General features: G+C 40.3%; 1 protein-coding gene across 1 annotated transcript; it reads right to left on the bottom strand.

Moving 5' to 3' along the window:
• Window positions 1-4,964: 4,964 nt before the first annotated feature.
• On the bottom strand, window positions 4,965-21,361 carry LOC307019136 (solute carrier family 22 member 4-like). Its single transcript, XM_079649778.1, has 10 exons — window positions 20,835-21,361; window positions 19,868-19,971; window positions 19,624-19,778; window positions 19,130-19,301; window positions 18,193-18,319; window positions 17,482-17,582; window positions 17,134-17,348; window positions 12,717-12,899; window positions 11,864-11,999; window positions 4,965-5,128 (listed from the first exon to the last, which is right to left on the bottom strand). The coding sequence occupies exons 1-10, from the start codon at window positions 21,240-21,242 to the stop codon at window positions 5,050-5,052; spliced, it is 1,680 nt and encodes a 559-aa protein (XP_079505904.1). The 5' UTR covers window positions 21,243-21,361; the 3' UTR covers window positions 4,965-5,049.
• Between the last annotated feature and the right edge of the window lie 344 nt (window positions 21,362-21,705).

A 21,705-nucleotide genomic window follows, 5' to 3' on the forward strand; every position in this document is an offset into this window, starting at 1 on the left:
AGAGCTGGGCTGAGAGTGAGAGGAGGAGGAAGAGCACTCTCTAATGAAATGAAATGTTATCAACCATGATGTGACGATGAGAGAGGCTGGACAGAGGGTTCAGCCTAATCTAAGCTGATTTACTGTTGCCTCTGTAATCTGGACACTTAGACTTGAAAACAGGTTAGTTACCAGTTTGTAGCTCTGCATAATTCATGATATATCAGTGCTTATATCTGTTGTGTGAAACGTATTTACTTCATTACTGTAATTTAATTGTTGACATGTTGCATACTATAACTGTACACAAATCCTGCACAATGTACTGTGGTAAACTTACTTTTATGCAACACAGACACTGATCAACCACTGTGTCTTTGTTGTTTATCTGAAGGACTGAGAAACAAAGAGGTGCAGGTGAAAAGCTAAGGATTTACAATGAGGCACTGGAAGCAGCAGTTACAAACTGGGTTTTGGCCATCACACTGAGAGAGAGCTGAAGCATAGTAACTATGTGCTGAGATGCATGCTGCACAATGTTATTTTTGAATCAGATGTGATTGTTTTCAACAACTCATTTGTATTTCTTCATTTACTGTATTTCTGTATTCTCAAGCAATATTTCTCTGCAGAAACCTCTAAGTATAGAGCATGGCCCATAACAGATGAAAGTGCTTTAAATTATGCTCAGCAGTGTGTAGTTGGGTGGTCAAACAATCTAGTATTATGAATGAAGTGTGTTATATTTGGTGCAAATCTTTTCATTTGGTAAGTGTTTATGTAGTTTTGAGTGTAGTTCTTCATTTAGCAGGAGAAATTAGGTGTTTTGCACTTTGGGTGTGTGGTTTTGTGAATTGTGTTTAGTGTTCTGAGAACTGAGCAATTAAAAAAAAAACGTGTGTTAGCAATCGAGAAAAACTGTAAACAATGATTTCACATTTTAACATTTTGAGAGTAATAAATCATAAATATTGTATATTCAAATATGCCACTGTTATCTTGTAAAAAAACATACATGTGCGATCAAAACGAAAATGTTTAAGAGTGAATCATAAAGTCGCAGTTACATAAGAGAAAGATGGGAAGAGAAAGAAATAGAACTAGAAAATGCATTTCCTGCAGAAAATGCGTGCGAATGCTGTAAACTGTGAACATGTATGGCTGAATTTAGCTGAAAATGCAGAAAAAGCTTAATATTTAAAAGAAAAGGTTTTAAAAAAGATATTTATACAACACATATAGCCTTGATGTCCTGAAATAGCTGAATAATGTAATAGTTGAATGGTTTCTGCAGCTGAAAATAGGCTGAAGGAGTTAAATATCAGATGTAAGTAGTAGTGAATGAATTTGTATTAAGATGAGAAAAGAAAGTAAAAAGGCTAGGGAAAGCAGCAGAATATTTGAACTGCAAACTTTTCGACTAAAACCATACGTCACCAATAATGTATAAAATATGTGGAACCTGTTGAAGTCTCCATCAGACAGAAAAGAATAGGCTGAGACAATCTGTTAAAGTCCAGTCTGTCAGTGTTTGTTTCTGTTCCTGAGCACCTACTCATAACACCCAATCATAACACCTGTGTGTATGTCCAGAGATCAAAGACAACCAACTGCAGCACTGCGTCCCATAAGAATGCATTGAGTTGTATATCTGACCATTTTGCCACCCGTTCAAAAACTATGGCTATTGAGAGAGAGAGAGAGTCTGTGTTTGAGAGTGTGTGTGTGTGTGTGTGTGTGTGTGTGTGTGTGTGTGTGTGTGTGTGTGTTGTGTGTGTGTGTGTGTGTGTGTGTGTGTGTGTGTGTGTGTGTGTGTGTGTGTGTGTGTGTGCATGTTTGAGAGAGTGTGTGTGTGTGTGTGTGTGTGTGTGTGTGTGTGTGTGTGTGTGTGTGTGTGTGTGTGTGTGTGTGTGTGTGTGTGTGTGTGTGTGTGTGTGTGTGTGTGTGTGTGTGTGTGTGTGTGTGTGTGTGTGTGTGTGTGCATGTTTGAGAGAGTGTGTGTGTGTGTGTGTGTGTGTGTGTGTGTGTGTGTGTGTGTGTGTGTGTGTGTGTGTGTGTGTGTGTGTGTGTGTGTGTGTGTGTGTGTGTGTGTGTGTGTGTGTGTGTGTGTGTGTGTGCATGTTTGAGAGAGAGTGTGTGTGTGTGTGTGTGTGTGTGTGTGTGTGTGTGTGTGTGTGTGTGTGTGTGTGTGTGTGTGTGTGCGTGTGTGTGTGTGTGTGTGGGGGGGGGGGGGGGACACATTGAGGCTTCAAAATATGAGAAGACTGATCAACACCTCCATAATCTTGAGTGTGGAAAATATTATTTATCAACCTGAACATCTACACTGTACCAGGAATTTATATTCTCAGAACTGGTCTTTGTTTTTTTCTTTCTTAAAACTGTTCGTGTTTTATGAACCAACGCCTCCACCAAGCGGCTTTACAGTGAACTGCATGTGTTATGTAGATAATGTGTTTCTGCTCATTAATAGCATCTTTTCAGTAGCATTAATTATAAATATTTAAGTGGTTGTGAATGAATGCAATTTAAAAAAAAGAACCACAGCACAAAACGTAGAGCTTTACATTTGTATAACACTTGTTTTTGTTTCTCTGAGGATTATTTACAAACAGGCTTATTTACATATAGCAATAACTCAGAAATGAAAAAGCTACATCATCTAGCTAGCACGAACAACCAGTTAGCATAATAATAATACATTTGTTATGTACAATGTAACTGGCAAGACTAGAGCAAGAAAGAACATAAAGAAGTTTGCAAAAGGTTTAAATAACTTCAAGTATCTGTCTTCAGATTTCGTGGAGGTTTTAGTCCGATGGGAAGCAGATTTAAAGCGACACCGAAGATAAACCAAAAATGAGGTGGAGCTGCAAACCGTGTAGTGTTACTGGGACAGGACAGGAGGAGCTATAACCGTTGGAAAATACATCACAGACAATGCAACAAACGTGGAGACAGAACAATCACTTCTGTGATAAATGCCCACTTATTAATAAACTTCTAACACAACCATGGGAAACCTCCTCTCTACATACATGTATAAAGTGATATCCAGCTTATTGGCCTATAGCACCTTTTTTACTGCTTTGAATAACAAAAACAAAAACAAAAGGAAACAATAAACAACTGTTCCTCTGGGGGAAATGAGTCGAACGCAACAGGTTTCCAAACAGTCCTCATGTTCCTGGACTTTGTGGTTGAACAACATTGAAAACATCTTTGGTATCCAAGAGTAACTTCACAACACAGGACTCTCTTGAAAAAGAGAATTTTAATCTCAATGAGACCTTTCCTGGTTAAATAAAGGTAAAATAAAATAAACAACATTCTGCGGCCGTTTAATTGTCTCTCTAATAAAACGCATTTTATTTTTTAAGGGTCGGCCGTGTGTGTGTGTGTGTGTGTGTGTGTGTGTGTGTGTGTGTGTGTGTGTGTGTGTGTGTGGGGGGGGGGGGGGGGGGGGACAATGGGAGACACTGTTATCTCAAAAATATTGTGAGTAAAGAAACTGTGACATGTAAAGAAAGGATTTTCACTAAAACTGTGATGTTACATCCCTCAGAGATGTCTATTCTTCTTCTTTTTTAAAACCCATACTGTGAGAAAGGAACTAGATTATCTGAAAGATTACTTGTTTTTGTTTAAAGCAACAGTGGGGATACCTGCCAGAGACAGAGTCACAGGGACTGACCATAAAACAGGCAAGGGATATAAAAGAAGGGGGAGGGTCTGGAGGGGAAGGTGTTTTGACTCTGGACCCTAGGGTGGGAGAAAGGCAGAGGTTTTATTTGATAGATCCGACTTGATTGTTGTGCTGGTTGAAGGAAGAGACACGGGCGAGGAAGAAGCAGAAAAATAACTTGTTTGTAAATAGGACAGCACGTCTTTTTTCTCAAATGTATGTCAGTTTCAAGAAAGATGAGTAGTTTTATGCATGAAGTGCAAAATATCCTGGAACCCTTCAAAAAAGAAAAGCAGGAACAGGTAAAGTATGTTGATATATTTCACAAACAGCGAGTTGTATGGTGTAATAGTTGTATGTTGATAAAAAATCTCTGTGTAGTTTTTCAAAATATAATGAACAAAGTCATAGAGGGAAAACATAGCTCAGTGTGTGGAAAATATGAAAACAGCACGTTGAAAAAAGTAACGTTATGTTAGAATAACATGAAATAATTCACAGTAAAGCATCTAAAAAAACTCTTTCAGAGTCAGATTTACAAATATTATATTTTGACCTTAATCGAAATATTCGGCTATTTTGAAAAGCTTTTTTAGTCTGATGCTTCAATTCATTTTAAACAGACCGTTCAACAAAAGGATACCCAAAATCTAAATATTGGATTGTTTTTTCTTAGCAAGATCCCATTTTCATTATAATTGTGGTCTTACCTTGACTTGAAGATGAAGTCCATGCTCTCCTTTGGACAACAATCTCTATTACTATTACCTCGTGACCAAAATATTTGACGGCGCTGATTGGCTGAAATTATGTTTCGGCGGCACAGTTTACTATTGAGACTTTTGCAACGTGCTGGTTGCTGCTGTTTGGCTCGGGGGCTCCTTGCACGGCGCCTAGTAATGATAAACTAATGCCACGGACAAGGCCAGGCAGGAAACATGTGACTTATCAGTAACTTTAGACATCGTAACACAATTTTAAACGAGATTTTATTGTAGATTATACATTTCACTGACACCAATTGTATGATATTTACCTTGTTCATTAAAAATAAAAATATAAAATATATATATTTTTAAAATATATATTTTTGTGGGAAGAGGTGGGGCGGCTCCCCTAGCACCCCTATGGGCCGGCCACATCTGGAAGCTCCTCAATCTTAATTATAATACATATAACCATGCAGTCTTCAATTTCCTGTGTCAAAATATTAAATTTATAAAAATGGCTTGACATCGTGCTTCACAATAAGTTAGGTGGACATTTCATACAATAATATATCAAACAGAATCACACACAATAAATGATAAAAGTAACTTTATTTAAAACAACATCTTATTGAGAAATCATGTGAGTATAAAGACAAATACAAATACAAATCAGAACTATAACCTGGATTCTTTATTCTTATAATCAGTCGCGCTCTCTCCATTTTCCTCTTCTTTTGCTTTCTTCCGTCTTCCCCTGTTTAAACATTAACTGAAGATTTAGCAACAGTTTAACAGCAGTGCAATTAAAGGTCATGTTGGACTTTACATTTCTCCTGACAAAACAGTCTTGTGCTGCATGTGAAAGAGCACAAAGCTTTCAAACGTGAAACATGCATCATATACTGTAAATGTATACTGTAAATAACAGCAATATAGTAACCAATTTCGACGTCTATTTGCTCTTCATTGAAGATAAAAGCAATCAAAAAAATACTTGAACGTGTCATTGGCTCACAACTAAAATCCCCCCTCAGCTCCAATGACCCCTTTGAGCCATTTAAATCTGGTTTCTGATCAAAACACAGCACCGAAACAGCTCTTCTCAAAATTACAAACAACCTCCTCCTATCCTCTGACTCCGGCAACCTGAACTCCTCGAATCATCACTCAACATCACCGACACTGCACTCTCCTGGCTGAAATCTTACCTCACCGACAGACATCAGTGTATCAACTTCAATAACAGCACCTTCTCCACTGCTCCTCTGTCCCATCTGCCCCAGGGTTCGGTGCTTGGCCCCATCCTCTTCATCCTCTACATGCTCCCCCTTGGCAAAATCATTCGTCGCCACAACCTTCAATTTCACTGCTATGCCGATGACATCCAACTTTATATCTCAATAAAAACCATCATCCCCACAACACACTCCACTCTCACCAACTGTCTCTCAGAAATAAAAGCATGGATCCAAACAAACTATCTCCAACTGAACAGTGCCAAATCAGACATCATCATCGGCCCCCCATCCCGTACCAAAACCATCCAGAATGTCAACTTCACCATTGACAGCAACACTCTATCCCACCCCCCCCTCACATCCGCAACCTCAGAGTCATCTTCGACATTCAGCTCAAATTCAATCACCACATCAATCACATCACCAGGACCGCCTTTTTCCCCCTAAAAAACATTACCCGTCTCTGCACATCACTCTCCTCCTCTGCTGCTGAAACCCTGATTCATAAATTCATCACATCACGACTCGACTACTGCAATAGCATCCTCTACGGCAGTGGTTCTCAACTAGTCAGGCCTCGGGACCCACTTTTTCCTTTGTCAATAAATCGCGACCCGAAATTTGAACCACTCAAATCTATTGAACAAAAAATCGTGCTGTAATATACGCTTTTCAGCATACAATATTAATTAAAGTGAAGTACAGTGCATATATCCCTTATATCCCTTCACAGAACTAAAGTATGCTTTTAAAGAAGGTTCAATGAGATGATGGAATCAAAGCTGAACTGTATAACATAAAAAGGCAGACATGCTGAAAACCCAACCCCAGAAGGGGCTCTAGGAGAGATTTTTAGAAATATACTCACACATTCTGGTACACTCTGAGAAGAAAATAAATAAATCTATGACTACCCGACATATTAATAATATATTGTGCCATTGTTAGTTTTTCACTTTGTTCTGACAGCTGAACTTGCCTGTGTGAATTACTTTAAATTGTGGGTAGGGTAGATAGCCCCCATTGTTCTGTAAGCTGTCAATCATCAAACCGGGGGCCATATTTCATTATGTGTTCATTTGTATCTGAAGTTGTACTCATGGATGTATAAAGAATAGTTGACTTCCGGCAACAATCTTGATTCTGATTGGCCAGCAGACTCGAAAAAACATCAGCAAAGATGTTTTATTGAGAAGATGATCACTATGTGACAGAAGTTTTGAGAACCGTTTAAGGTCTCCGGTACTTCCAGTCCAATGCCTACTGCCTGCACAGCGTTAGAAAATCGGGCTTTCAAAATAAAAATTTGACATTTTCCCCCAAAATAAGTTTTTTAATTTTTTGTCTTTTTATTTTTTTATTTAACCAGATAAAAGCATTGAGATAGAATCTCATTTGCAATGCTGACCTGTCCAAGAAGGCAGCAACGTTACATATAACACATAATACAAACATATAAAATACAGAGAACATAACTAAAAAACTAAAGACGAAAAAGCAGTCACTACATTGTGCACATTAGGACAGTAAGAAAGGTACACTACTTATTACTGCAAGAGCAGCTAGTGGTAAGGACTTCAGGCAACTTCAATTTAAAACATACTATTGAGACAAGTGCCGTCAGTTTGAGGCGTGATTGAAGGTCATTCCAAGACCAAGGACCATAATAAAAAAGACTCCTTTTCCCAGCCTCAGTCCGCACAGCATGTACCTGGAACCGTATCCAGGCACTGGATCTGAGATTGTAAGAGTTACAAACTGGAGCAAATCTGGCACATATGTACAGTGGAAGCTTACCTAAAATGGCTTTATACATTAATAAAAACCAATGCTGCATCCTACGCATAGTAAGTGAAGACCATCCAGTTAGGCTATACAGTTTGCAATGACGAGTCCTATAGGGTGCATTTGATATATAACGCAGTGCAGCATGGTAGAGTGGGTCAAGTTTGGCTAAAACAGTGGGACAGGCAAATCTATAAATGGTATCACCGTAGTTCAGCTGGGACAGGAATAAGCCAGAGACCAACCTTTTATGGGATGAAGTTGAAAAACAACATTTAAGTCTGTAAGGGAAGCCAAGAGTGAATTTCAATTTCTTTGTTAGAACTTCAATATGGTGTTTGAAGTTCAGATTACTGTCCAACCAAAAGCCAAGATATTTGTAGGTATCGACAAACTCAACAGAGACGCCATCAAGGGTGTCAATGGAGAGGCAAGAAGAGGCTGACTTGGGAGCAAAAAGCATTGCTTTGGTTTTCTTACTGTTCAAAAGCAGTTTGGAATCAAGAAGTGCATGCTGCAACGTGATAAAATCTGATTTTAAATTGGAAAAGGCCATATCCAGAGAAGGAGCACATGAGTATACAATAGTGTCATCAGCATACATATGATAGGTATAAAATTGCATCTGATTACAAATATTGTTTACATATAATAAAAAGAGCAAAGGCCCCAAAATAGAGCCCTGTGGAACTCCCTTCTTCAAGGTGACAGGGCCAGAGACAGTACTACCCAACCTGACGCATTGAGTACGGTCGGTTAGATAACTCTGAAACCAGCAAAACAAGACATCAACATAACATTAGACATAATGTGGTCATCTACAGTGTCAAATGCTTTGGCTAGGTCCATAAACAATGCAATTTTTTATCCAAAGCAGCCTTAATATCGTCTAAGACAGGGGTATTCAACTAAAATTCAACGAGGTCCAGTTAGAGAAAATCTCCCCATGCAAAGGTCCGGAACATCAAAATGTCTAACTTGCTTTATGAATTAGTGTGATATATATTGAAGTAGCCTGCAGCTTCATCAACGTCTGCATGTAATCAACAACTGACTGCAAATCAAATAAAGAAAATTCAAAAACAACAATATTTATTGTCAATTAACATTGAACTATACAGATATACAGTAAATACTGTGGATATGTGTAATGTTCCTCTCGGGCTGCATTTACAAATAAAATAGAGAAAATAAATAAAATAGGTTTTGAAAATGTGTGCATCTTAAAAGTGCTTAATTTTAGATAAATAAAATAAAGTGTAGCAGCAGCTTGAGTTTCCCTTTTTCTTTGTTAACCGTTTCACATCATGACTTAACAGTTTCAGACAATTATAGAACAATATCAGTATTTACACATCATAACAATTGAACAGTTTTAAAGTTTCTCTTTCTTTCCCTCTTATATTGCAGTCCTTCACTCACTTTTTTTTAATTCAGTCCGAAAATTTAGTTCGAGCTTGTCCTGCCAGGAGTTTAAATCTGTGTTGAAATGGTGTCAGAGCACAATGAGACTGCTTATTTTTTGTGACCTCAGTTGTGACTTGAGAGGGAATGTTTGGTCAAACACTTTGTGTTTTGTCTCATAGTGGCGTTTTGGCACTTTTAATGAGCACCACGGTCTCTGAACAAAGGAGACAAACTGGTTCTGTGCTCCCAGTGGGCAGGATGAACATGAATGAGTCTGTCCACTCAGGGTTAAAAGCTCTGTTCTCACTGTCCACTTTCCTCTTCTTGGAGAGCGCCATGTGTACTTATTTGTCTCTCCCTGTCTGCCGCTAACACGCCTGTTCACTCTCCTCTCCGCTTCTCTCCCTGTATCGCTAATTATTCTCTTCACTCACTTTCCTCTCGGCTTCTCTCTGCCGCGCTCTCATCTCTTCTTCTGTGTTTCTCTCCCTGTATCGCTCACTCCTCTCTTTCGCCCCCTGTCGGCGGCGGTTAAAATAGAATCGCCCCGTCAAAATTGAAATCCCCTATTAATGTATTGATTATAGGTCCGGGTCCGTATAGGTCGGCGTCTGGGTCCGGATCCGGACCGCGGTCCGCCTGTTGCCGACCCCTGGTCTAAGACTTTCAGACTGGCAGTCACAGTACTGTGCTTTGATCTGAATCCAGATTGCATAGGGTTAAGGATGTTGTGTGAATTTAAAAAAAAGTTTTAGCTGAGTAGAAACTAGGGACTCAAGAATCTTTGATAACACAGAAAGATTTGAGATAGGACGATAGTTATTTAACTCCGTGGGATCACCAGCTTTCAAGAGGGGCGATACCAGAGCTTGCTTCCACACAGCTGTGTGAGTAGGACAGGGAGAGATTAAAAATATCAGTTACTGGTTGTGCTATAATCTGAGCTGCAATTTTTAAAAAGAACGGGTCGAGGCCGTCAGGCCCGGCAGACTTTTTAGGATCAATTGAGTGCAAACCCTGTAAGACTTCAAAGACCGAGAAATAAGCTAAATCAAAAACAGGGGAGTTCATCTCTTGACTAGGGCTGTGAGTACGACCATTTAGAGATTCATGACTTTGCTCATCAAAAATGTGATCAGCCTTTTTGAAGTGAGCATTGAAAGCATTAGACATACAATCTGAATAATCGATAAAAAGTGATCAATAAAAAATTGGAAGGCAACATCGACAGATGGAATTAACGCTATGAAGTGCCATTTAACATCCGCCAGATCGTGTAGAAAAGCCTGCTCAGACAAGTGTTTGAAGCAGCGCCTGAGCACGATAAGGCCCTTGGCTTTGGGCAACTTAGTGCTTCTAACGTAAGCAATAGTGAAATGGTCACTGATATCATTAGAAAAAACACCAACAGACACGTACTTATGAGCTGCATTTGTTAGAATGACATCTATAAGGGTATCGTTATTGGGTTTGGCAAAGTTTATTCTAGTGGGACTATCAATAAGCTGAGTTAAGTTCAAAGAATCACAAACCTGCTTAAACTGTGAAGATGTATCACTCAACCAGTCCCAATTTAAATCACCCAATAATATGATTTCAGAAGAAAACGTAGACAACAATTCAGTAAGGCTAGTAGTTGCATCGATGATGGCCGATGGAGGCCTATAACATCCAATAACAGTGAGAGGAGCCTTTGTTATTTGGACTGCTAGCAACTCAAATTGCCTTGGAATTGAAATTTAGTGAAGGACTGAGCACTGTAGTTTCTCAGCAGTGTATATTGCAACACCACCAGCTCCGCCCTTACGATCTGCTCTGAATACATTATATCCATCAATGTGAATAACAGTGTCAGTGACAGACGGTTTTAACCAGGTTTCAGAAACTACAACAATATCAGGCTTAGCAACTAAAAACCATGTCTGGAAAACATCTAATTTGGGCACTATACTTCTAGCATTAACATGCAAGAAACCCAATCCTTGCCTACAGCTAAACTCATTCGGAGTTGGAAAATGATGCAGGGAAGCAGAGAAACACTCAGGACCAGGGTTAATGTTAACGTTTCCAGAGAGTAAAAGCAGTAACAATATTAACAGTCTGGAAGATGATTTTTTTCACATGGGCTCTGGACGCGTCGCTCCTCAGGGGGGCGGGGCTGCTCCGATCCTTCGATATTAGCGAATCCAGAGTAAAAAGGGCATATGGGAAAGCGCATTTCGTGCCATGAAATGTCAGCTTTTGGTAAAAACTATCCGATGGAGTCAACGCTCCAGAGGTTCCACCATTCGAATGTCCGAAGTGAACAGAGACAGAAACAAATCAACGTTCTGCCATCTTGGAACACACAAATCTGCGACCCACTCGAAAAGGGTCCGCGACTCACTTTTGGGTCGCGACCCACCAGTTGCTCTACGGCATACCATCCAACCTGATCAATAAACTCCAACATATCCAGAACTCTGCTGCCCGCCTCCTCACCCACACCCGCTCCCGAGACCACATCACTCCCGTCCTCCAGAACCTACACTGGCTCCCCGTCCGACAAAGAATTGACTTCAAAGTCCTCCTCATTGCTCACAAAGCCCTCAACAACCAGGCCCCCCCCCCTACTTCACAGACCTGCTGCGCCACCACACCCCCTCCCGCAGCCTCCGCTCATCAGAAGCCAAGTGCACTGACCTCACCACCTTCAAAAAACTTACAAAAACTCACCTCTTCAATCTGGCTTTTAATGTGTGACTTTTTTTGCATTGCTTGATTTTAATTTGACTTTAACTATATATATTTATTTGTTGTTCTTTCTTTTCACTATATCTGTAAAGTTTCTTTGAGCACCTGTAAAAGCGCTAACAAAATACATATATTATTATTATTATTATTATTAATCAGTGAGAGTGGTAAAGAGTTTCCCCTTAACTATGATGATACAGAATCTTAATGTGATCAAGAGGACTTGGAACTACATCTGTAGTAGAGACGTGAATAAAGAAACACTGTGACGAGTAGACATGCAGTATGTGAGTAGTGCAACTTGCTGTAGTGTAGTGTAAGCTCACCCGCATATCGGCTGCATTTGTGCCATGGTTTCTGGTAAAGGCTTTCCAAAGGTTTCTGGCAGCAGGAAACACAAGAGGGCCCCACAAAGGGCAAACCCACCCATCAATATGTATGGTAATGACTTGTTGTATTGTCCTTTAAAAAAGCAGAAAATACCACAATAAAAGCAAGGAATGACTCTTAAACAAATATAATCACTTGTACGACTGTGTGTATTGTAATTGAGATGAAAAAAATAACAACGGTTCTATGCTTTCTGAACAATTATTTTTGAGAGAATAAAAAGAAAAAACTTGTTTCAGCACATTTTCAGCAAACTAAAGCTTTAAGTAAAGACAAGAGACCAAGGGCGTTCTTAATGCAGTAGGGCTTCAATTAAAGATGTCGATTTTTAAACCTTTTTTTTTTTTTAATGAAATGTTAAAAAAGTGAACAATAGTGATTCACAGTGCGTCATAGGCTACAAAAATGCCTTTGGTTTGCTTATTCCGTATTTATTCCGATTAAATCCTTAGAGAAAAACACATTTGACTTTTCTTTACTTTTAATTAAAAAAGTAAGTATACCGTATACCTTAAGCTTCAGATGTTCAACTTACGCTTTCTATATGTCATTAAAAAAATTACATTTGAGAAGATTGAACCGTCCAATATTTGGCTTTTTGCTTCAAAAAGGCAGAATCAATTGTTTGAATATCGATTAATTCTTAGTGGCTGGACAAATCAACTCTTCAACTGGACAACAGCTGCAGCTCTACACTACAGAAATAAGAAAATAATAATAAACTGAATTGATCAGAAAGAAATGCCCTCACACTTGCTAAATGATCAAAATATAAAACGTATTACTTACCCAGGAAAATGATAAAAGGGGAGATGATGCTTCCAATGCGAGCAGCCATGGAACAGCAGCCAATCGCTGTGCTTCTGATGACGGTGGGGAAGAGCTCCGATGAGAACGTGTACACCACACAAAATGCAGATGTCATGCCAAATCTGCCCAAAATCTCCAACAACACAGGCACAATCTCTGAATCTATAAGGCAATAAGAAGAAGAGGCATATGAAATATACGATACACCCAACACATCTAAAGTCCATTAAATTAGCCTTGTCTTTCCTTCTGACTTGTGAAAATTATATATTTTAATTGTTTTACTATTGTCCAATACTTTTATCACCAGCAAAACTAATGACATTCTTAACAGTCTAAGCTGTACAATTTGGATCTATTTGGATCCTAAGAGTGTACGCTGCTTGTGATTCGTCCTTGGAATGTCGCCACACAAATCCAATTTATAACACTTTAAATGCAAGGGTTGATCATTATTTGATCTCAATTGGCAAAAATGACTTAACAGACGTTTATATAAATACACATTGTAATATAAGGTGGTATTTTTCTTTATATGTTTAAAATCACAAATGTAGCTCAGCGCAAATTCAATCAGGAAGACAACATTATCGGGTGCCACACGTTATCTCAATAAGTGATCAGGGGCATCACGCCCCGGCTAGCCAATCATCGCACCTGCTAACCCCTTTAAATCTGCTCTCCCCTCCCCGTCAGTTGTCATTTCAGGTGTCAACGCACAAGTAGCAGCAGGGCTTCGTCCCAGCTCCAGGCATTATTCATCAGCTCCGCAATCTTGCGGATTAAGCTGCAGGCGGCGTTCCCCAGTCGGCTAGCGGTTCCAGCCGGCTAGCGGTTCCAGCCGGCTAGCGGTTCCAGCCGGCCGCCCCGCAAACCCGGATGCGGAATGAAGGACAAGGAAATCGGGCTCCACGGAAGTGCCTCCGGCTTAATGGAAATGGCCTACTTCACGGGAACATTGACGCACGCCTTCAGTCTCTCGAGAGGGCATCACTGGCATCCGGGCCGCTTAAATGCAGCGCTTCCGGCTTCACGCGGAACGGGCCCTCATCGCATGCGAAGCTTTACCCATTGCTGGCTTCAACCACACCCCCTCCCGCAGGCAGGCAGGGCTTAAACTACATCCCCTCCCGCAGGCAGGCAGGGCTTAAACTACATCCCCTTGAAGCTACTTCCTCCTGCGCCTCACCTCTAAAACAGGCGTCAGGCTAGCGCTGGCAAGAGGCAGTTGCAACAAATTCATGAGATGTTTTGTTATATTGTCATGACATTCGGGTCATGCAGAGCGAGATCGCTACACCTTTTTAGAGAGGGGTGTGGCGCGTGCAGAGCGAGCGAGCGGGATACATGTTTTCTAGAAGTAAACGAGGCAGCAGAAAGGAAGGTCTGCGATCTTGCGAAGCTATCTTGCAAACAGAAGAGCTAAATAAATGCAACGACCTCTCAAGAAGAGCTCGCTCTCTCCAGTCTTTCCGATTAAATGGGTTATTGAACCCGAAGCGCGTTGCTTCTGCTCGACAACGGTCTGGGAGCCGACAGGAAGTTCAACACTGTGTATTGCTACCTTTTAGTTCAGGGTTAAGGTGAGTTTCAGGCAGTGTTTGGCGTAACGTGTTACAGTATGGAGTTTGAGTAATGTATTACTTTGCGTACGAAGAATGTAATGCATTACTAATGCAGCCGGGTATTGCTACCCATTACAATGTCAGTACTAACGCAGTTCAAGCTTCAACACAGTGTTACCTGAAATGAATGGTGTTTCGTAGGGCTTCTTTTCCTCAATGACAAGTCGCTGCACATTATCCTGTTTATGACACGACCAGATACTAAATAAATTAGGAATTGACTCCCAATATTAATGTAATGATTATTGACTGAATGATCGTATTTTTTTTTATTTTCGTCTCCACTAAGAAATATTCAGTTTCTCGGTGCACCAACGGCTGGATCTGCGACAACAACATCTCCTTGGCAGCACTGTTCAAATCCGTTCACAGTCTCTGATCCACTAAATATTGCGTCATGACGTAACATTTACATTGCCGTTTCTCTCCCAATACCGCCGTCAAACAAACATCAATAGAGGATAGCGTCGGGTAGTTTTTAATCATACAAAGCAGATTAATCAGAACTACTTCTTCAACTATATTTTTCTAGAACGCCGTGACGCATCAGGTACACGTGATCCAGCGGCATTGACGCGCTGCAGCGCGCGTGCACCGGAGTTATTTCATCGTTAACTCACACGCCAGCGGTCGCCGTTAAGCACTCACTGTCCGACGTCACATAAGCAGCCGATAAATATTTCCCATCTCTTAGCGACATGTTTCAGTATGGATTTATGCCGTCGGCATCACAACACCGTCATTAAGGTTATCTGGCATCCTACAGGTGACGTTGCTAGCAACCGAGCTAATCAGTCATTGACTACTGTCACTATCTTTGCGGCATTAAACCGTTTCCTACACAATAACAGATCTCAGTGCTGCTCGACTGTATAATTATTTCAAGGTGCGGTTGCGTTCTAGTCACTTTGTCCAAGCGTACTGCTCGTTACAACACTATTCGCTTCAGCATACAGTAGGCCCTAGCATGACTGGTATAACTCAGGGCAATCTCAATGACAAGGTCAATGTTCCCCCTCTACGCACGGAGACAATGTAATCTTAATAGCGTGCAGGCCAAGGCTGGCTCTTCAAAGCAGATATTATCGACGCGCTTTAAAGTTCCCATCATCCGTTTAGCGGAACTCTTTCAGCTTAAGCGGGAGTCAAGTAAGGAGAAACTACGCGTGCACCGGCTATTCGGGTAAATAATATTCATAGTTGTCTCTCCTCAGTCCAAATCACCCACTGCAGGGAGATCCTCTCATGCATGCATTTATGCCATCTAGTGTTCAAATACAACATTACTAACCTAACTCTGCTCAACTGGGAAAGAGAAGAAGAAGAAGAAGAAGAAGAAGAAGAAAAAGAAGAAGAGACTCCTTAGGAGCACAGCGTTCCTATTCATAAGGAACTATAGGCCCAGTCACACACCCGGAGTGCCTAGGCATCACATCAAGCTCATGGTATAATGTTACTCTAACCAACCTGCGCGCATCCACATAAACGTCAAGGCGTATACAACAAACATCTTCAACGACAGTTGCTCTTCCTCACCGGGCAACCGTACTTTGCATACGGATAATCTTCGGCACGCATCATCTCCCATTTCTGGACGTGACATCCGCCGGCCTCACGACGACCGCGTTTTCCCCGACTCTTAAGGACGTACACTGCACATCCTCCGTTTTGGGGGGAATATCTGCATGAGATCATCCACTATAGCTGTGTGGCGTCCTAATAGCATATCAGGGCTTTCGTTCAGATAGGTGCAGCCACCTCTGCTGCCAATCAAGGCATTTCTGCCTCATCCCTGCAACTCAGACGGGGGTCCTCCTCCGCCTTCATATCCCGCATTCGCCCGGACATCAGCGCGTGCTGGCCATCCAAGGTCTTTCAACAATAAAAATGGTAATTATGCCTATAACTGGTAGTGGTGGTTCATAGCACGTCAGCATGTATACGTGTCACTATGTTCATGTTTAACCCTGCATGTCAGGACGCGACCTCCGTGTTCATGTTTAACCCTGCACGTCAGGTTGTGACCTCCGGGTCCGTGTTCATGTTTAACCCCGCACGTCAGGTGACCTCCGGGTCCGTGTTCATGTTTAACCCTGCACATCAGGTTGTGACCTCCGGGTCCGTGTTCATGTTTAACCCTACACGTCAGGTTATGACCTCCGGGTCTGCGTTATGTTTAACCCTGCGAGTGCAGGTTGCGGACATGGGTCTGCGTTAGGTTTAACCCTGCGAGTGCAGGTTGCGGACATGGGTCTGCGTCATGTTAACCCTGCAGTGCAGGTTGCGGCCAGTGGGTCTGCTTCATGTTAACCCTGCAGTGCAGGTTGCGGCCAGTGGGTCTCCATGTCTAACCCCGCAGCCCGGAAGCGATTCCGGCGCTTATCACGTCCCCATGTTAATCTCTCATTTCATCCATAGATCTCCGCAGCCAGCCGCAAGGTAAGAATTGCCGACAGCTCAGTACTTCATACTTCACTTCTTTTGGGGGATCATCAGAGCGGTTCTTTCCCTCCTGAATGATCATCCTGCAAACCCGGGGCCTAATCGCCAAAACATCATTACAGTTACTTGTTGTAATACGTCAATCACTATTCCCGCATGTCATGGGTCCCGATAATAAACATGTATTTCATACATCACGTCTCTCCTGATTGAACTGTTGTCAACCAGAACTATGTACATGTTGTTCATGTTATGCTGCAAAGATTTAGCATTCCGTCCATTAAGTGTGACAGAACAGTTGTATTCATCTATAGAAAGCAAAGTATTACCTGTTGGGATGATGTGAACACAGAGGATCATCATGCCTCCGAAGAAGAGTGTAGAAGATTGGCACAAGTGCCTGGAGCAGTATTGGAGCAGTAACAAGGCTATTATGTAAGCCGGCAATTGTACTAAGCCAGACAGGAAGCAGTTTAAAAAAGGGTCGCCGTTCAGGTTTGAAGTGTTGAGGACTAAACCGTAGTAGCCAATGGTGACAACAATCCTGCAGAGACATTCAAGACAACAAATTGAGTACACATAGGATGGGAGACACACATTTGGGATGGATCTGTAATATTTATTTTGTTTTGTAGAGTGATTTTTTTTTTTAGTTAAAGAGAAGATTGTAGACATACCACAGCATTGAGCACAGCACTGTAATGGAGAACATATTGCAGCTGCTCACAATAACTGAAAAGTTGTACTTCTTGTCTTTCCTAGACATTGTATCGTCAATCTTGGAAAAAGAAGAAAATGCATTTGCAACAATTAACATCAAATCCTAAACTGTGAAAATAGCCCTGCCACTCATGTAATAAACATTTGACACCGGCAGTTTTTAAAATAAAAAACTTGGATGTTAGAATCAGTCAAATGTAGTTGTGAGTAAAAAGTACTGAATTCATAATACAGAATAGTATATTGAGTTGATGCTTGACTACAATTACCATAGTGGAATTGCTGACCTGAAATGCAATACTCTCAAGACATGGACTTAAAATCACACTGTACATTTTACATTTATATCGAATTTAATATTTAATATTCCATTCCTTACTTATATATATATATATATATAATGCTATTTTATTGCTATTGAGATGACATTTTGGAATGTTTATTTCTCGTCTTTTAATTTTTATTGTACAATGCCATGTATTTTTATGCTGCTGCAACACAAACATTTCCCAACTTGGGATCAATAAAGTACTTCCTATCTTATCTTACAACAGGAAGACTATTCTATGTAAAAAACACAATAAGTAAACTCTTTTTACTTTTACTAACATTCTGAGTCAGGAATGGTTTATTTGTATAACTTGTTAAAAAATAAACTAGCAGCTTACCTCAGCTTGTGTGAAAATGGCCTTTGGAGGCTCCACATTGTTGCTCTTAGCGGCTCCTATCAGTATGGCCTCCGCCTCCTCCACTCTGCCCCGAGACAGCAGCCAGCGAGGAGACTCTGGGACTAACCTGCAGAACAGGGAAACAACAATATCAGTAAATTTACATAGTTCTTAATATACCATTTGGACTAAATGAAAAACATTTTGACAATGTTTACCTATAAGATTAAAGCATATGGAGACATTAAATTAGCTATTTCAAAAAAGAAAGTCTTATTGATGAATAACTAGTTGGTTTAGCAAACAAACATCTGGTCGATCACCACTGTATCTCAGGAACATGCTACTTTCTTAAAGTTTCTACTTACAAGTTCCTTTCAATATAAATGTGTTCTAACCATGCAAGCAACGTACGTTTTCTGTATGAGAGAGCAAGCTTTAATACAATACATATAAATTACTTAATAGGGATCACCATGAGTTTATACTGTTTAACAGCACTTTTTTGGCTAAATATACAAACTTATTTATTGATAAATACAATGATAAATTGACCCTGTTCTCTACCAACGTTTTCAATGTTTTGAATGGGACGCAGTGTTGTTACTGCTATCTATGAACATCTGAACAGTTTGCAGGAGATATGCTCCTGCTTATACTGTATGCTTTGTTGACGAACGCTTACACAAGCTGATCGTGTCTGTTGATCCGAAGTAACACATATGAGAGCAAATAAGATGTATTAGGTCAGTTCAGTTACATTTCATGGCTGATCCGCAAAGTGCAGAAAAGATAGTTTCAACCACAGACTGGCAAAAAGCTCTTAGACTTTTATTTAATTCAGAGCCAAAGTTTAAGATCACTGTTCTACAGACACTACACATTCTGAAAGTGTTGGATGCAGACCTGATTTGAAATGTCCCTCCCTAATTCTTACCACCATATTGGGACGTAGATCAGTCCAGAGGCAGCCATGGGAATCAGCAGCATCCGCCAATCACGGAGGAAGTAGGCTACACCTGGCATTGCCAGGTAACCCATGGCTGAGCTCATAAACACACCCATGGAGCAGAAGATCACTCTCGACTTTGGGCTTAGTATTTCAGTTCCTGTACCAAAATAAATGAGAGCGTATCAATAAAAACCTGAGACTGGAGTTTCTGAGTGATTTTGCCAGTCAGTTCTGTTCGGGGACTTTATATGAGATCAATAGCCAAGTAATTTAATCAATAGATTGATCTGTGTTTTGAAAGCTTGCATTACAAACTACATATACAATAATACACCACAGTTTTTTCTCTTCGGCCCAAATACGTTTTGAATTACAAACCTGTGTTTTACCTACCAGGTTAGAGAGGTCAACATGACATCTACCAACTTCTCAAGCAGTATCAAATATAACATGTTCCAAATCCTGACTTGAAAACATACCGAGCACAAATGCAATGGTATAGTTGGAGAACCCGCCAGCACCAACAAAGAAGAAAATGAAGCAGAAGATCTCCCAGTTTGGAGAGAATATCTGTGCAGTGATCGCCACTGTCTGAAGAATCATCATGAGAAAGAGGGCTGGCCTCCTTCCATATCTGTGAATGAAATACAGTTTAGTGAGTTAGTAACTTCAATTCTAATATTATAATTGATTGTTAAAGTATTCAGACTATGAAGTACCTACCTGTCAGAGATCTGGCCTGAGATAAATGCTCCCACTAGCACACCGATGTAATTGATCGAGGTAGACAGTGGAAGTTTGTACTTATTGTCACACACCAAGTCCCACTGCAAACACAAAAGGGTATAACTGTGTGAAAATGAGTCACCTCTATTTCATATGCGTTCCATTTTTATGAGAACTAAGACACAGTTTAATCACAGTTATAAAGCTGTACAATAACCAAATGTAAATCATATATCAGTAAAAATATTCAAAGCCTCGAAGAAGAAGTAGCTTATGCAAAAATATCAAACAAATATAAATGTTATTATGAGTAATATTGGCGGCAACAACACACAACAGGTAACTTTTGTGTGAGCATCATTATAAGCAGCAGTCGTAGTAAACTTAAATTATAATAATTATTCTTCTTTTGTTGATTCTAGCAACTTTTAGCTTCCTGAAAACTAGACTAGGTGATGAAACCGGAACACAAAAATTACACTTCAGAGCTTTGAATTGATGTCAGACACTGAAGATTAATTGAAAGTTACGGCTGTAGACTTGACAAAAACACTTTCTGAAACACCATATTGACACAGCCTCTTCCAAAACCAACTCTGACGTTCTCCCATGTCACTGACACTTAACCACTTCTAAAAATATAATCAATATTATACTTCATGACTGCCCTGTTATCATCTGAAGAAGTGATTATTTTATGGTCATGTCTAGGCCACAGCTGTGGTTAAATGCCAAGTACAATGAAAGGGCATTCCTTATCACACCGGTAACTCTCCCAAGGCCGTTTGCCTGTGTTTTGAAAGAGAATTCAGAGGAGAGCAAAAAGCTATAACGATTAGAACATAAACTAAATGGCCATATGAATAATTCCCTATCATACATAACAAATGATATGACCGTTTCTCTGTGGAAACCACGAAAACACGCTCAAAGGGAACATAATTGATGACTTATTATCACTCACCTCTGTGACAATGGTTGACTGGTAGATTTCTTTGCTGTATGTCCACCCATCCAGACACTTCTCCAGAGGAATTTCACTCACATTTACATCCACATTTGGGATGATATTATGCTGAGAGTAGTTTCTGACAATGTCCAGGTTAAGTCTTGAGCAAGAGCTGCTCTTTGAGATGCCATCAACCATTTCCAAAGGGATTGTCTCATTTCTCCACACCTCGCTGATACTGTAGTTATCAGGAATAAAGCACTTGTGTGGAGGGGTATAACCTACAAATACGATATAGGCGCCAATAAATCCATTCGGCAGGATGCTGAAGGCCATTGCTAAGAAAATCCTTAGCTGAAAGGGTCCCCAAGATCCAAGAAAAGATGTGATTGTGTCATAATCTCTAATTTCCGAGCTGCCCATTATCTCACCAAAGTCATTGGCATTTAAAAAAGGAAAAAGGTAAGCAGACACTGAGTGAATACTGGTAGACGCAAGAGAGTGTGCTCTACTGCTCACACTTTCTACATATGAGCAATTAAGCTGAGTTCAGGCTTTTTATAGCAGTGTGACCTGAGCTGGAGTTACACACTAATCTGGGTTTCGTTTAACAACGTGTTATTGCAGCCTTGCATATTTCACCATATCACATGTTTCTGAAGTTAACTTTTTCCCATTGTATAAACACAACACCTTTTATAAACAATAATGCATAACCTTAATGGGTAAATGGTTGAAATAAGTAAAAGGTTCTACATCGTAGGGTTTCTAAATATGTTGTGCAAGAAAATCATTTCAAATATAAGTACGTTTAATTTGGATGTATTCTATCAAACTCAAGTATTAAGAACATTTGAGTAATATTATAAAATATAATGTTAGGAAA

The sequence above is a fragment of the Notothenia rossii genome (genome assembly GCF_949606895.1).
Source record: "Notothenia rossii genome assembly, chromosome: 9".
In the NCBI taxonomy this organism is placed as follows: domain Eukaryota; kingdom Metazoa; phylum Chordata; class Actinopteri; order Perciformes; family Nototheniidae; genus Notothenia; species Notothenia rossii.